Below are 15,968 nucleotides of genomic sequence, written 5' to 3'. Positions count from 1 at the left end.
GAAGCCAAGCTCTGCATTCTAGCACCAGTTTGCCCATAAAGTAAATAATCTGGGATATTGCATATACAGTTCACCCTTCTGCATCTGCAAATTGAAAATATTTAGAGAAAAATTAAAATAATACAATAAAAAATAATACAAATAGAAAAACCAATACGATATGGCAAATATTGACATGGCATTTATATCATATTCAGTATTATAAATAATCTAGAAATTATATAAAATATACTAAAGGATGTGTATAGGTTATATGCAAATACAGTCACCTCTTGGTATCTATGTAGGACTGGGTCCAGAACTCCTGTGCAGATACTAAAATGTATGAATGCACAAGACCCTGATATAAAATGACATAGCAGGCCAGGCACGGTGGCTCACAGCTGTAATCCCAACACTTTGGGAGGCCAAGGCAAGAGGATCATCTCAGGCCAGGAGTTCAAGACCATCCTGCCCAACATGGTGAAACCCCATCTCTACTAAAAATATAAAACTTAGCTAGGTGTGGTGGTGCACACCTGTAGTCCCAGCTACTCAGGAGGCTGAGGCAGGAGAATTGCTTGAACCCAGGAGGCAGAGGTTGCAGTGAGCCAAGATCGTGCCATTGCACTCTAGACTGGGCAAGAGAGCGAGATTCTGTCTCAAAAAAAAAAAAAAAAAAAAAGGCATGGTATTTGCATATAACCTATGCACATCTTCCCATATTTCAAAATCATGTCTGGATTACTCATAATACCCAACACAATGCCTACAAATTACTTCATTTGTATGGATTCAACATAGTACTTGAAGTACAGCAAATTTGTGTTTTTTGGAACTTTGTGAAATATTTTTTTCATCCACAGTTGGTTGAATCCACAGATGAGGAACCCACAGATTTGAAGAGCTGACCATACTATGTCATTATATATAAGGGACTTGAGCACTCATGGCTTTTGATATCCAAGAGGGGGTCCTAGAACAGTCCTCCATAAATACTGAGACATGACTGTAAATCTTTCTGGGCCCCAGTTTCATTATCAATAAAAAGGTGGTCCAGGAGACAGGGAGAAAAGGGAACTAAGTTTTATGGATTTCTTGCTATGTGCAAGGCAATGAACTAGGCGTATTGTTTACCTTAAAAGACTACTTTAGCAGGAGGGAGGGAGAAATATACATAGCAGTGAAGACACAGTTAAGGATCAGACACAGTTAAGTTCAGGCTCTAGCTCTGCTGCTTACTGTGAACTTGGGCAAGTTTAATCTTTTAAACCTCCATTTCTTCAGCTATCAAGTGGTGATGATAAGTGTATCTACAGAAAAGTTTGTTATGAGGATTAAATTAGATGCTGCATATAAGGCACATAGCCCATCAATTGTCATGTAATCACTACAAAATAAACAGCAGCTCATTATTATCATATTGCCTGTGTATCTTCTCATTCCAGTTTAACTAGTGAAGAAGCAGAGGTTCTGAGAAGTTAAGCAACTTGCACAAGGTCACACAAAGCTTCTGTCTGCCTTGTTTTCCCCTCTGTGTATAGGACCCTCCAGGATAAATCCTTCTAGGATGGCCATGAGCTTTTGCCATACAGCTTGTGTTCTCCCTTCAGGGTGAAATATTCGAAAGCCACCTTTTAACATTTTAGTACCTAGATACTTAGTGTCTAACATTAAATATCCAAGAAGCAGTGCCAGTTTTCTCATGATTCTTCTTCTGTTTAATAAAGGTCATAATCTAAGTAATAAGAATATATGGATATAACTTTACCCCCATGAGACACAAAGCTAATAACTTCTTTTGTTATTATTTGACTTTTCTTTGTTCAAAAAATCAAAATGCCAGTCAACACTCCTCTGTGACCAAATGTGGCATGAGCTTCCCTGCCCCATGGAAGGAGCCACACGCCACCTGGGCACTCAGCAGGCATTTGATCTGGGGGAAAAAAAAAAGGAAATGATGACCAGCAGCTAGAGTTGTCCTTGGTGAAGAATGTGATGCATATACATGTATAAGTTTTACAAAGAATATACGAGTAGGCAAGGGGAAGGTCGTTTGTGGTGGGATGTTATCATGGTTATGTGACCACTGGAACTGGAGTGGTCATGCCCTAAGTGTCCGAGAAGACCCCCCCACACACGTACCCAGAGCATGCACAGGTGGGTTTTATTTGTCATGCCCATAACCTGGAGGCATCTACAGGGTGTCAGGCAGCTGCTGCCTGCAGAGCCCTTCTCACTACAAACATAACCTGCTAAAGTGGCTCAAAGCAGTTTGATCATGGGGAGAGAAATGCCAATCTAACCCATTTGCTGTTGATTTCTTAAGCAGATTCAGGCACACAGGATGAAGCACAGCTTTTGCAGGAATGGTTTAAGCTGGTTCTGGAGAAGAATAAATTAATGCGATATGAGTCGGAGCTCCTAATCATGTAAGTAAGGCAACACAGATACCAGTGAGTCCTAAAAGCAAAGGGGCAAAGGGGGGTGGCTTACCCTCCTAGGCTGAAGTCTCGGGACTTTTTCTCCTTGTGCATACAGAATAGTGATTGAGGCAAATTGATATTTTATGTCTTGCATATCATGCTGGCATTAGTGCAAAGAATCTTTAGCTGTCTGTTCTCTCTGCAGAGTCCTGTGGCTAAAATAGATTTCGGGTAATGGGTCTGGAGCTAAAGGTCATTTGGATAAGGCATTTTCAATCCATCTCTGTTCCCTGGGCCCATGTTAAAAGAGTGATCACACACTTGCAATGGGAAGGCTGTGTCTGGCCTCTGAGTGTAAATCTTGGGAAGGACTCAGTGACATATGCCTGACCACTTCCTTTGGCTTTAAGAGAATGAAGAACTAAGATCTGGCTGACTGTCCTCTCTGAATGCAGTTGCAGCCTCGTTGGGAGATCAAAAAGTGGAGATGGATCTCACCACATTCTGAAAAAGCTGAAGGTCACTATACCTGTCATCATTCTAGAGGGGAAAAAGTAACATGTAATATAAATTTAAGTGCCACAAGTCGTGCTGGGTGCTTCCATTTATGCTGTATCATTTCATTCTTGCCCCAACCCAGGAGGTACTTTTAAGGACTTTTGAAGGGGTGTATTAATACTACCACTCTTCCCTGCCTGGGTTCTGAGCCAGGTGAGAAATAAGACAACCAAGTCAATAGATGGAACATCAAAATATTATCTTTATTACCAATAATGGCTGATATGATAATGGCTTGTACATGGCTAAGTATGACAGCCCAGATTGGCTTGCTACCTGTATTTGTTTCCTAGGCTGCAATAACAAATTACCACAGACCGGATGGCTTTCAACAGAAATTTATTCTCTCACTGTCTGGAAGCCAGAAGTTCAAAATCAAGGTGTTGGGAGAGCTGTGTTTCCTGCAGAAACATGAGGAAGGACCTAGGGAAGGACCTGTCCTAGCCCTTTCCACTTTTTCCAGCTCTGGGCTTTCCTGAGTTTGTGACTGCATCACTCTAGTCTCTGCCTCTGTCTTCACACAGCCTTCCCTGTGTGTCTGTGTCTTCTCTTCTGCTCTTACAAAGACACTTGAGTCATTGGGTTTAGGACTCACTGAGAAAATCCAAAATGTTCTTATCTTAAGGTCCTTAACTTAAATGCATCTGCAAAGACCCTTTACAAAAAAGGTCACATTCAGTTTCCATAGGTTAGGACGTGGACATGTCTTTTAGGGGATCACCATTCAACCCACTACACTAACCAACCCCAGAAGTAGACATATACCTACCTAATCACAAAAGGTAGTAGACTCACCTGCTCCTTAGGGGCAGGGCTATTATCCTAGACCAGTGGGGTTCAGCGAGGGGCAATAACCTCAGAGGATATTTGGCAATGTCTGAAGACATTTTTGTTGTCATATCTAGGGTCAGGAATGCTACCGATATCCAGTGAACAGAGGCCAAGGATGCTACTAAACATCCTACAAAGTACAAGACAGTCCCTCCCAACGAAAAAGAATTATTTGGCCTAAAATGTCTAAAGTGTCAAGGTTGAGAAACCTTGCCCTAGAACTATGGCAAGGCTTATTGAGAACAAATGTTTGCTGAAGACTTACTGAGCCTGAGAGAAAAAGAGAGGAGTGAGTTGAGCTCACATAGTCTATTTTTCCCAAATTTACCTCCCCTGGGGTGAGAATGAGAAAGGGTAGGGTTGGGAGAGGTGGCCTGGAGTTACGTTCATTGAGTTCCATTGACATGGAAGGTAATGCCAGGAGTTGGGAAGAAGAGGGGTCATCTCTAGTGAAGATTTGTTTCATTATAACCTTTTTTTTTTTTTTTTTTTTTTTTTTTTGAGACAGAGTCTTGCTCTGTCGCCCTGGCTGGAGTTCAGTGGCGCGATCTCGGCTCACTGCAGCCTCCACCTCCTGGTTTCAAGTGATTCTCCTGCCTCGGCCTCCCAAGTAGCTAGCACTACAGGTGCACACCACGCCCAGCTAATTTTTGTATTTTTAGTAGAGACAGGGTTTTACCATGTTGGCCAGGCTGATCTCGAACTCCTGACCTCAAGTGATCCGCCCGCCTTGGCATCCCAAAGTGCTGGAATTATAGGCCTGAACCACCACACCCAGCCTTACTACAACTTTTTAAGTTGATGCATATAATGAGATTCAGGGCAACTAAGTAATTTGTCCACTCTACCTGACTACAAAGCCCTTTTTATATAGCTACAGTGTCTGCATTGAGGCTAGGTATAAATGATAAATTATAAAAATGTAAAAATTATTTTAAAAGTGTAAAAAATGTATCAAGCACATTCTATGCACAAGGAACTATGCTGGGTTCTGTGGAAATAAAGATGGATGAGGTCATAGACTCTATCTTCTAGGATCTTGTAGTTTTGAGGGAAACAGATAGGCACATGCATAGCACAGTAGTAATAAGAAAACACAGAAGAGCTCCCTGGTGATAGAAGGGTCTGCCTGAGAGTCAGGGAGGCACCGCTGCTGCCTGTGTCCCATAACTGCAGCTTCCCTGGTCAACGCGCGGTCGGAAGGACTTTCTTCTCCAAAGAAGGGTGAACAGGAAAACTTGGGCATGTGAACTAGACAAAGGCTGGTAGGAGCTCTGCTAAAGGATGGGTTTTAGTTTGGAGAAAGCCCTGAATGAGCATGGAGAAATGTCTTACTGGTATCTTGATTCAATGCTTTTGGGAACCAGATGCCAAGACACTTCGAAGAACAAGAGGTCTATTGGAGAAAATGCCTGTGAAGGGAGAGGGAGCAGGAGGAAGTGAGAAGTCTTCAGACTCCACAGCAGTTCTTATGCCTGTAAAAGGAGAGTGGGGAGGGAGAAGAATTGGGCAGGAGGAGCCCCGGATGCAGCACAGGTCTGAGAAAGTCTTGGCTAGGTCAATGGGAACATTAGTGCAAAGACCACCCATCGAGGAATTTCATGCAGGGCAGGAACAGGGCAACTGCAACACCTCCTCTGTGCTCGGTCTGCATGACATGGAAGTGGATCTTGCAGCAGTGAGCTCACTATGCTTCTCCCAGAAGTTCTCTTACAGGAAGACCTGACCAGTCCATCTCCATTGACTACCACAGTGGGCCACAAGAAGTTCAGGGTTGATAAGAAGCAGGGACCTTGGCCCATGTAGTAGCAGATGTAGTAAAAATAACGCCAGTAACAGGGTATAACAAAGTGACCCCAGCACTCATAGGGGTGATGCATGATACACATGCAGATGGCAGGTGGAGGCTGGAAGAGAAGACCCCACCAGGTCAAACCCAGGGATCGAATCTCAGCCCTCACCCTCTTCAAGTCTCTGTTGCAGTGAACACCCTTGACCTTTCTCTTTTCTCTCAAAACATCCCTTGCTTGTCTCTGTGATGGTGCGTTTCTTGTTTTGTTCTTCCAACCTTTGGATGACTTCTTCCCTGGCTACCTTTTTTGTTTGGCTTCTAAGTGTAGGTATTTCCAGGCTTCTGTCTTTAAACTTTCTTTCTCTATAGCCTTCCTTTTAGGGATCACACAACTTCAACTCTCACCTCTGACCACTGCCACATCTGTATGTGGTCCTCAGTTCTCCTGAGAACTCCAGAGTGGCATTCGGGAGCGTCCACATTACCACATGGGCTAGGCTGTGGGGAGCTCACACACCCACGGTGATATCAATGGGGCATCCCCCAGCATGGAAAACGTAAGTTCCACCTTCACCGAGGACTCACTTCATGTCTTGACTTTGCTGCTCCTCTCAGTGGAAATGCTGAGCCCCCAGCACCCAAGCTCGTCTACCCCAAAGCATCACTGACTCCACCTCTCCTACAGCCAGCTGGAAAGTTGCCTGAGTTTTAAGGTCCTCACTCCACCCAAACAAAATATGTCACTTTTGTTTCCTTCATTTTGTTTTCTCATGTACCACAGTCAGAGACTTGGGCATCATTGGAGATAATGCTCTAAGTCAAGTTACTCCTAAAAGAGAGAAAAGCTTTTGATTGTCATTGCTTCTCCCTAGGCCTATGCTAGTCATTTCTTCACTATTCTCCTCATCCCCACCCCATCCCTAAAGGGTGGTCTGGATGGCCTTCCGAAGCCTACTGAGAGCACATTGCAGCCTTCAGCTGCTCCCCCTGGTCTCTTGAGTTCAGTGTATCTCAGCAATCTTTCCAGGTACCTACAGAGATCCCAGCAGCAGCAGAACCTTCAGTTTAAAGACAGGCTAAGGCCGGGTGCAGTGGCTCATGCCTGTAATCCCAGCACTTTGGGAGGCAGAGGAGGGCAGATCACCTGAGGTCAGGAGTTCGAGACCAGCCTGGACAACAGGGTGAAACCCTGTCTCTACTAAAAAGACAAAAATTAGCTGGGTGACAGATGCCTGTAATCCCAGCTACTCGGGAGGCTGAGGCAGGAGAATAGCTTAAACCTGGAAGATGGAGGTTGCAGTGAGCCAATACTGTACCATTGCACTCCAGCCTGGGTGAAAAAAAGCAAACTCCATCTCAAAAAAAAAAAAATTAGCCAGGCATGGTGGTACACGCCTGTAATCCCAGCTACTTGGGAGGCTGAGACAGGAGAATCACTTGAACCCAGGAGGTGAAGGTTGCAGTGAGCTGGCGCCACTGCACTCCAGCCCAGATGACAGAGTAAGACTCGGTCTCAAAAAAATAATAATTGTAATAAAAAATAAAGATAGGCTAAAACTCCAGTTTTAATAAGGAAAAAATGCTGTAGCTACTCTCAATGGGCTTATTCATCAATGTTTCCTCACAAATCTATAGTGTTTATAAAGTTTAACATTTTATCACCCAGGGCCCAGGAACTAGAATTAGAAGATCATCAAAGCAGACTGGAGCAGAAACTGAGAGAGAAAATGCTCAAGGAGGGTGAGTATGCTGATGTCTTGGGTCCTTGTTCAGAACTTTTCCCCTGAAACGCTCTTGAGCAAGTGTGTGCCACAAATCCCAGCAGGGGCGCTCTTCCTGCCTGCTAGCCTGCGAGTCAAAGGAAAGTGCAAAGCCAGCCTGCCTCCCACCAGCAGCACCACAAGCCCCATTTAGCCTCATTCACTTGGGCTGTGAGGGCAGTGCTTTCCCTCATCACATGTGGCAGTAGGAATAAAGTCCTATGTTCACTTATTCATTCACGTATCCACCCATTCATTTAACACACATTTACTGGGAACTGTGGGCCTGGTTTATGATGAAGAACAACCCCTGCCCTCTAGGAGTTTGTGGTCTCACTGGGGAGACTAACACCCCCAGTCCAGTAATGCTAGTTCAGTGAGATGAAGGCCACAACAGAAGGGCTTTGGGATCACAGAGAAAGGCGGGTCTAGTGCTGCCAGGCACTAGAGCTGGTAAAGGAAACTTTCCCTCTCAGCGTGGGCAGGGCCAGGGCATCACACATGAGAAAATGATTCCACCAGGAAGGAGAGAGAGTGGAGATAAACCCAACTGACACCATACACTGCTGTATGCAGCTATTAGTTCCCACCAGAAAGGCATATTCACTGTTTTGTGCCTGTGTGTTTGCAGTGCCAGATCCACGCATGACTTTCCTATATGCAGACCTAGATCTAAAAGAACAACTTAAAGAATGTCTATACTTAATGGATATCATACTGCACCTACCTTATGAGGTTGCCCAGTATAAGGCAAGTACTGAGCAAATATTAGGCATCATTATCCTGATTTTTATTTACGCATTTTTGCGCCCAGTTTTACAAATTAGAAAACCGAGTCTCTGAGAATTTAAATAACATGCTCAAGGTGAATGGTAGGGCTAAGATTTAGGAATAGATCACAGATCAGGGTCTCTTGTTGTTTCCCATATGGCAGTGATTTGCAGGCTGTTTCTTTATAGCAACAGAATTCTAACAAAATCCTTATGCAGCAGCACTGTACAGACTAAAGTGGTATAAATCATTTTTTATATGTCAAGAGGGGCCTAGATGGGTCCATCCACGACAAGCCTAAACTGAGAGAGGATTTTTTTTTTTTAATTTTTCTGTGCTGTTTATTAAATGAGTAGTAATCCTGGACTTAATAAACCATAGGGTCTAACTGATATCTAACTTGGATATCAGATTTGAAAAGTTTAATTTGTTCTGTTTCAGGATACTAAATAAATACCACCAAAGACTATTTGCCACCTTTGATTCTTTTTTAAAAAATTCTTACTAAGGAGTGAAGGTCGTATGTTTTCCTCACCCCTCTCAGATGTATCCAAAAAATGTAGTTTCTTTATTCCGTCTGTACCTGCGCTCATCTTCCGCCTACGCATCCTCCCGCTAATTAGCAAGGGGAAAAAATAGGAACTCTTTATCCCTCCATGGTAAACTTAATCTGATGCAATAACTTAAACAGTCCTTGTAGGAGATGCTCGGTCTCTTTGGGATGAAAATGTGCAGTCTTGAAGATGCCACCCCTCCCTTCTGCGTCTCTTCCCAGGGTGACTGGCAGGTGGTGGGAAGAGGCAGGTCTCTGTGACCTTGTGGCATTAGGACTCTGTGTGGAGTGCTCTGCTTAGTGAGTCCCCACATGGCATCCCCCATCATTGGGCTGCAACTCTCTCTGGTGGCATCTGCAGCTGAGGTGTATGCTGGTCTCATCCGTAGCCTGCCCACTCTCTCAGCATGCCTGGGTGCCTACAGGCATTCCTGGCTCACCCAGCCTCACTTCAGCACATCTCCCATTCAGTCTCTCCTGTGGGGTCACTTTGCCCCATGGGGGAGCCCTGCGGCAGGTCCACTAGCCAGCTGTCTTTGGTATCAGTGGGGCAAGTGTACCCTTCTAGGCTCCACCCATGCCACATACAGCACACCAAGATCTGGGGGGCCACACTTAGACCCTTCTTCTCTGCCCAACCATGAAGTACTGTCCTATGTTTATACATAGGGGTGCCCTTTAAGCTGGCTTCTTTCCAGAATTCTGAACAAGCGTAGGGCAAGAGTCCTGTGCCCATCCATCTCCCACTCCCACTGTTTCCATCAAATGAGATATGACATTTCCTGCCCTCTGTGGGGCTTCCAAGGCCCAGAATGGAGAGACTGAGCATGGGGCTCTAACCCTCTGCCTCTCCTGCTTCTCTCTTCTCTCTGCTTAAAACTTGAGGTGCAAAGGGGTGGTGTTTCTTTGTCTCGCTTTCATCAGACCTACCTGCTCCCTAGCCCAGACCTCAGAGCTAAGCCTGATGAGGGACAGTGGCACCCTCTCTACTCTGGGATAAGGCTCCTCACCCAGTCCTCCATGGGTTAGACAGAGGGCTCTAGGAATTTAGAAAGACTTCTCCTAAGGCAATCATCTGCTTGACAAGACTTAAATCTGGCTTCAGAATCCTGTGTTCTGTGGCCAAAGCTCATTACTACTTGTTTCCTACTCTCTCCTTTCATTTTCTAACAATCCTGTCTCCCCCAGGCAACTGAATGCCTCAGACCAATTATCAAGAAGGTCAGGTACTCGAGAAGACAAAGGGAAAAGCAAAGTCAGTGTGGAAACACCTTTCTATCAGACAGTTGTAGCCTCACTTTGCTTCCCTGTGGTCCCTACACAAAAGGCTACAGTTTGTCATTAACTACACATGAAAAAGATTCCGGCCGGGCGCTGTGGCTCACGCCTCTAATCCCAGCACTTTGGGAGGCTTAGGTGGGCTGCTCACAAGGTCAGGAGTTCAAGACCAGCCTGGCCAACATGGTGAAACACTGTCTCTACTAAAAACACAAAAAATTGACCAGGCATGGTGGGAGGTGCCTGTAATCCCAGCTACTCAGGAGGCTGAGGCAGGAGAATCTGGGAGGTGGAGGTTGCAGTGAGCTGAGACCGCACCACTGCTCTCCAGCCTGGGCAACAGAGTGAGACTCCATCTCAAAAAAAAAGAAAAAAAAAATCTGATCATTGAAAGAGTAGCCACTGGTGCAGCTGGTTTACTTAGAAACTTCTCACGGCCGGGCGCGGTGGCTCAAGCCTGTAATCCCAGCACTTTGGGAGGCCGAGACGGGCGGATCACGAGGTCAGGAGTTCGAGACCATCCTGGCTAACACGGTGAAACCCCGTCTCTACTAAAAAATACAAAAAAAAGTTAGCCGGGCGAGGTGGCTGGCGCCTGTAGTCCCAGCTACTCGGGAGGCTGAGGCAGGAGAATGGCGTAAACCCGGGAGGCGGAGCTTGCAGTGAGCTGAGATCCGGCCACTGCACTCCAGCCCGGGCGACAGAGCGAGACTCCGTCTCAAAAAAAAAAAAAAACAAAAACAAAAAAAAGAAACTTCTCAGATTCTTTGCTGTGGCTCAGATATGTTCATGGGAACCACCTTTTTGTTGTTCTGTTAGTTTCTCTTTGGGGCAGAGGGAAGGTTGGGGAACTTGATAGGGTTTGGCTGGTATTAAATTCCTTTTGCTACAAAGGAGTTTTCCCTGTCACTTTGTACATATCTTCAAGATGAAAACTGAGTGAACTGCTTCACCGCACCCACCTTTCTCATCTCTCATTTTAAGGGCAGTTCCTTGGTGTTAAATTCATTTCCTTGTTTTCTCCATTAAAATTGAAGGCAGAACAAGTCCATAACAATTGAGAATGTCCATGCCAAAAACTCTCCTGGGGCCCAATCTTCCCTGAGCCCAATGTTGTTTTTCCTTTTTGTCTTTAGAGAGCCAGAAAGATGAGAAGGACCTAAATGAAGAGCAAGAAATATTCGCCGAGCTGCTGCAAGTGATTGAGCAAAGGAATAAACTCGTCGATTCCTTAGAGGAACAACGCGTCAGAGAAAAAGCCGAGGACCAGCACTTTGAAAGCTTCGTATTCTCCAGAGGCTGTCAGCTGAGCAGGACTTGAGGAGGCCTGTAGTCCCTCTCCCTGGCTGCACATTGGGACTGGATCAGGCCAAGTTCACCACACACCCTCGTGGGTCCTTCTGCAGGATTTATCATCCCTGGAACTGAGGTTATACCCTACTGCATTTCTTAAAATTAAAATTCTCTTGCACGCATGGCAGCTTCCCGAGGTCCTTCCAGAGATTATAATGAAGAAAACCCAAAAACTCTTTGGCAATTGGCAGTCAACTTCAGCCAGGCTCTCAGACTGGAAGTGTTGTTGGCAGATGACCAGCATTGTTTTCCCTAGAAAGGGACACAAAGACTTGACTTTCCTGCCGCTTTTATCATTTTCCTTCCCAATTCATTGAGTTACATACTTTAAGATTTTTGAGAAGCTGCCTTTTCATTAATATATCCATATTTGCCTTTTTTGTATGGATGGCCGGTTTCCAAATGTCAGAAAGAAGCAGCCGCAGTTTAAAGATTAGGTTAATATTTAAATTGTGTTTCCAGAGAAAGAGGAGAAACCTTGAGATTACTGATTACATAAAGCAAATAACTCATATAGCAGGTGTTAATTCAATCCAGGGTGAATTTCATTTACCAGGTGCATTTATAAGCCTTAATATAATATACATAAGCAATGAGAGCTTAATAGAACATTTGAGCCTTAATTTTATTTTAAGAAGAAAAGAAAAAAGGAAATAAAACTTTAACTTTATACCACTGGGATTGTTAGTGTTCACCAAACACTGCTGGCTTAGAAAAGCTTTTTGTCCCCATGCTAGGCTTTTTATGGACCCTGGAAAATAACGAAAAGCATTTTCAGAAAGAGAATGATTTTAAAGTACTTTTTAAGTAAGTGTTGATGACGGCAAAAAAAAAAAGGAATTTCTTTTATTTGTTGACAAAATATTGGTGATGTTGATGCTGCTACCGAAACTGAGCACACTAGGGTACAAGAGAAGGAATGCTTCTTGCTGGTGGTCTTCTTAGACTCAAAGAGAGACGTATCTCTCCCTCTCCCCAGGAACTCTATAGAGCAAGGACAAAACTATTTCTGACTTAGAGGGAGGGCTGAATGCAGTAACCCTATTTACTAAATCCCAAACTGGGTCATGGATTTTTTTTTAATGACATTTCAGTTTGAAAAGAAAGCTGGAAGACGGAGTTTGTGTGCTGACATGTTGGAATTCCTGGGGCATTATGACAGTTCCCATGGGGTCCAAAGAAGAGAAGATTTAATATGGTGATGTGTTGTCATAAAACATTTGATTGTTTTTGCTCAGTGGGATTCTTTGAAGATTTAGTCTATTATTGATAAGAGAAACACTAAAGAACTCTTGGTTGTATATTTGGCTGCCCTCATTTCGGCAAGTGTTTAAATGTGTCATTAGACAAAAGGTGCTCTTCAACAGTTGGCTCTGACTGGAGACCAGATTTCTCTCAAATCGATCCATGAACCACTTCTGTCAGAGACGCTCTCTGCGCACACCAATCTGGCCAGCTGACAAGCCAGAAATTAGATGTATAACTGAATTTCCTCTGAGTTAGCCAATGCTTTGGATTACATTTAAGTACAACCTTTCTGTGTTATACCAAGTTCCAAAGGTTGCAGTTCTTTTTCCTTTTCTTTCCTTCCTTCCCCCCGCCTTTTTTTTTAAATAAGAATCAGGTCTTCCAATGCCTGAATTCTATTATTAGGCAATATGAGGAGGCACCTACCTACTACCTACCTACCTACCTATGAAAACTGTACCACTTCTGGATATTTATCTATTTGTATTTATTTGTGTATTGGTGATAACTGATAATATCATTTCCTCATAATTCAGGTTTCCAGGTGTTATAATTTGGAGAAGACCTATTAGCACCAAGAAATTGGTACATAAGCTATTTAATATACAAATAACCAGATGTTTGGGGCAGTGAGTTGTATAGTATTAAAGATTTCAGCTATCAGGCATTTAGAGGTAAGATTATAGATGCACAGGAATATCAACTCATTATAAGAAAAATATTTATAATTTCAGTATTCATTCTAGAATATGCAGAAATATTCAGACCTCAGGCTTTTCTGTCAGTTGCATAAAAGTGCATTCTTTGATGCTTGCATACATTTAACAGATGATATTCAAAGTGTGTCATATTTGAGTTGTTATTGTGCAAGAGAATTAATTGCCACTTATTTTAATTTCTTGTATTTCCATCCCAAAGAATGAGTCTCCCAAGAGGGCCAACAGAGAAGGTAGTTTGGCCCCTAGTATTCTGTTAATAGATGAGAGAAGCAATTTGTTCACTTTCTTTCACAAGCTGTGCTCTGTGGTTTATGGCTCAGTTTTATCTGGCCAAGTTAAAACATAAACTTCATCCTTAACAGTTTTCTACATACACTGGGTCTTTCTGTTTTACTAGTACATAAAAACCATTTCAACATTTCCAATGGACACAAATATTGTGTCTGTTGAACTATCTAAAATGATTCCATTCCTTATTTGCAAGAGAGAGCATTCTAAGACTCTCAAAGTATAAAATACTGTACATTTTGAAGACAGTTTCTTTGTATGCAATATGAGTAGGATTATGATGAAAATGCACAGAGTCTGCACTGCCCCATAAAAGGGCACTAGTGAATGTGATCAAGGCCAAACTACCTAGGACTCCAAATGGGACAGAAAGCCCAGCCTCAGGTCGTATTTCACAGTCAGTCTCACACAGTTTCTCGTTAAATCAAAGTGTTTATGATAGTTATAAGGGCAGAATTGTACCTAAGTTGGGCCAAGAGGACATTTCTTAAGCTTGCTGTCCCAAACCATTGATTTATTGGTCTATTTATTTAACATCCTCTGAATGCCCATGGGGTTCTGCAGCCCTGTGCCAGATGCTGAGATACAGAAAGAATATTAGTCCTTAACTCCACCTCCAAATAAATACAAAGATCAAGAAATAGGTACCATCCCCAAATACAAAGATGAAAAATCTTTTTTTATTATAAGCATCAACCTATTCTACTCATGTTTATCTCAAGCATAAAGAATATCCCCCACTATCACAGTGCTTCTTTGGCAATAAAAATAAGTTTGTGTTTCTAAAACTGAAAAATAATATCAGGTTGTACTGTTTCATTTAAACCTTGACTTTGGCAGTGTTAGGCTGCTTGGAATCAATCAATGCCAAGATGCACCATGTTAGTTGCAACTGAGAAAGGAAGTGGCAGGTGTTTCCAGCCCTGATGAGCTGCAATGAAATTGATGTTTTCTGCATTCTGGAGGCAAATGACAATTCAGCAGTGTCTCTCTTCCCAGGAAGCAGATTTACAGGCTTTTCCTTCCAAACTGAAAATGGCAGCATGCCCCACCCAGGTGGTTGATCAGAGAACTACCCCAGTAGGGCAGAGGTGGCAGGGGGCAGGCGGGGCCGCCACATGAACAGAGAGCGGCAGTCATTGGATGTGGTGAGCTCAAATGTAGGCATTTATTGTAATAAGAAAGTTCACATACAGGGGAAAGTATACGATTTCATCTACTGTTTATCTTCTAACCTCACTGCTGAGTAGCTTGTAAAAGATTAATTTGCTCCAACAATTGGGAACTATTCATGTGGATGGAAATGTGTTATTTGTGCACGGCTATAGATACTGAAATGAATCAAAATTAAACGGTTTTGTGTCTCAGAAATCAAAACATTTTCATGTGGGCTTGGTTTGGCACCTCTGAGGGCAGCATCCATTTCATTTATTTCTTCTCAGTGAAAGAGCCTGGGCAAGGCTTTGATTTTGTGTGGGAATCTGTTAATTAACCCAGGAGATTTTATTACGACAGGGCATCTGGAAGGACTTACCTGACCAGCAAATTGGATTTGAATGGGAGGAGGAGCAAAGAAGGCTCACCTCAGGTGTATTCCTTCAACAAAGAAAGCTGTTTTCAAGGCTGGGGAAGGGGAGGGACGAGGCTTATGGTAGCCCCAGGCTCCCCCTTTCTCTCACCTTTCTCTCACCTGGTTTTGCATTTAATTCACTCAACAGGAATGTTTCCTTCTACGCAGAACTAGCCTCTTCCTTCAAGTCACACTCTTTTAGTTTGTTCGTTTTACCTCTTTCCTTAACCCCAGAACATGCATATTCTTAAACTACGAGTGCAGGATACACCAGAATTGCCACATCACAGTAATCAACCCGTCAGTCCCAGGAGCTCCCATCATTCCACATGAAGGTGCCCCCTTTGTTTGAAAGCTTTTGTCTGCTGATCAAATATTTGAAATGATTTATTTTTCCATTGAACATCAACAGCAAATACACATAACTGCAGATGAGAGCTCCTGTTTTACCAGCACTAATGTGTGCAGTGAAGAGCTCCAAGCAACAGCCACCTCTGATGGTGCTTTGCAAGTTTTCCTTGAGGCTCAGCTGACCTCCTTATGCTCCCAGAGCTGCAGACTCTCAGCCACTGCTGCAACTCACCATCTCTGAGCCTTCAGGGCACACTTGATAATTTCATGCTCTCTCCCTCTCCCGGTTCACTTAGAAATAAAAGAAAGCAAAACCAAATATCACAGTACCCTTCGCCCAGCCCTTCTGACCCGGATAATGGTAACAGCTACTGTGAACTCAGCTCTTCTCACCTACCAGGTGAACTAGGCCAGGAAACTCACTCCTCAGAACTCTGCCACCTCTCTGATTTCGTCTGACTCACTAGAGTGCTCGTGGAATCTCTTTGGAG

The 15,968-nt window shown here is 43.6% G+C and overlaps 2 protein-coding genes across 12 annotated transcripts in view; both read left to right on the top strand.

The window, feature by feature from the left end:
• Positions 1-14,933, top strand: part of LOC111555030 (F-actin-monooxygenase MICAL2) — a 254,364-nt gene extending 239,431 nt beyond the window's left edge. For 10 of the 11 annotated variants that reach the window (XM_023230812.2, XM_023230818.2, XM_023230820.2 and 7 more), the window contains 3 exons: positions 2,309-2,411; positions 7,253-7,326; positions 11,085-14,933. In XM_023230812.2, coding sequence (XP_023086580.2) covers positions 2,309-2,411; positions 7,253-7,326; positions 11,085-11,269 — 362 coding nt within the window. In that variant the 3' untranslated portion in view covers positions 11,270-14,933. The remainder of the gene's footprint in view (positions 1-2,308; positions 2,412-7,252; positions 7,327-11,084) is intronic. The other variant, XM_023230813.2, reaches the window with a different exon arrangement.
• The window catches only part of PARVA (parvin alpha), a 188,358-nt gene continuing 186,327 nt past the window's right edge, over positions 13,938-15,968 (top strand). Inside the window, exon 1 of the mRNA XM_023230825.2 lies at positions 13,938-13,943. The gene's annotated coding sequence lies outside the window, so the exon portion shown is untranslated. The remainder of the gene's footprint in view (positions 13,944-15,968) is intronic.

The sequence above is a fragment of the Piliocolobus tephrosceles genome, chromosome 13 (assembly GCF_002776525.5).
Source record: "Piliocolobus tephrosceles isolate RC106 chromosome 13, ASM277652v3, whole genome shotgun sequence".
In the NCBI taxonomy this organism is placed as follows: Eukaryota; Metazoa; Chordata; class Mammalia; order Primates; family Cercopithecidae; genus Piliocolobus; species Piliocolobus tephrosceles.
Note: the sequence above shows the minus strand (reverse complement) of the source record. Positions and strands in the feature narration are given on the sequence as shown.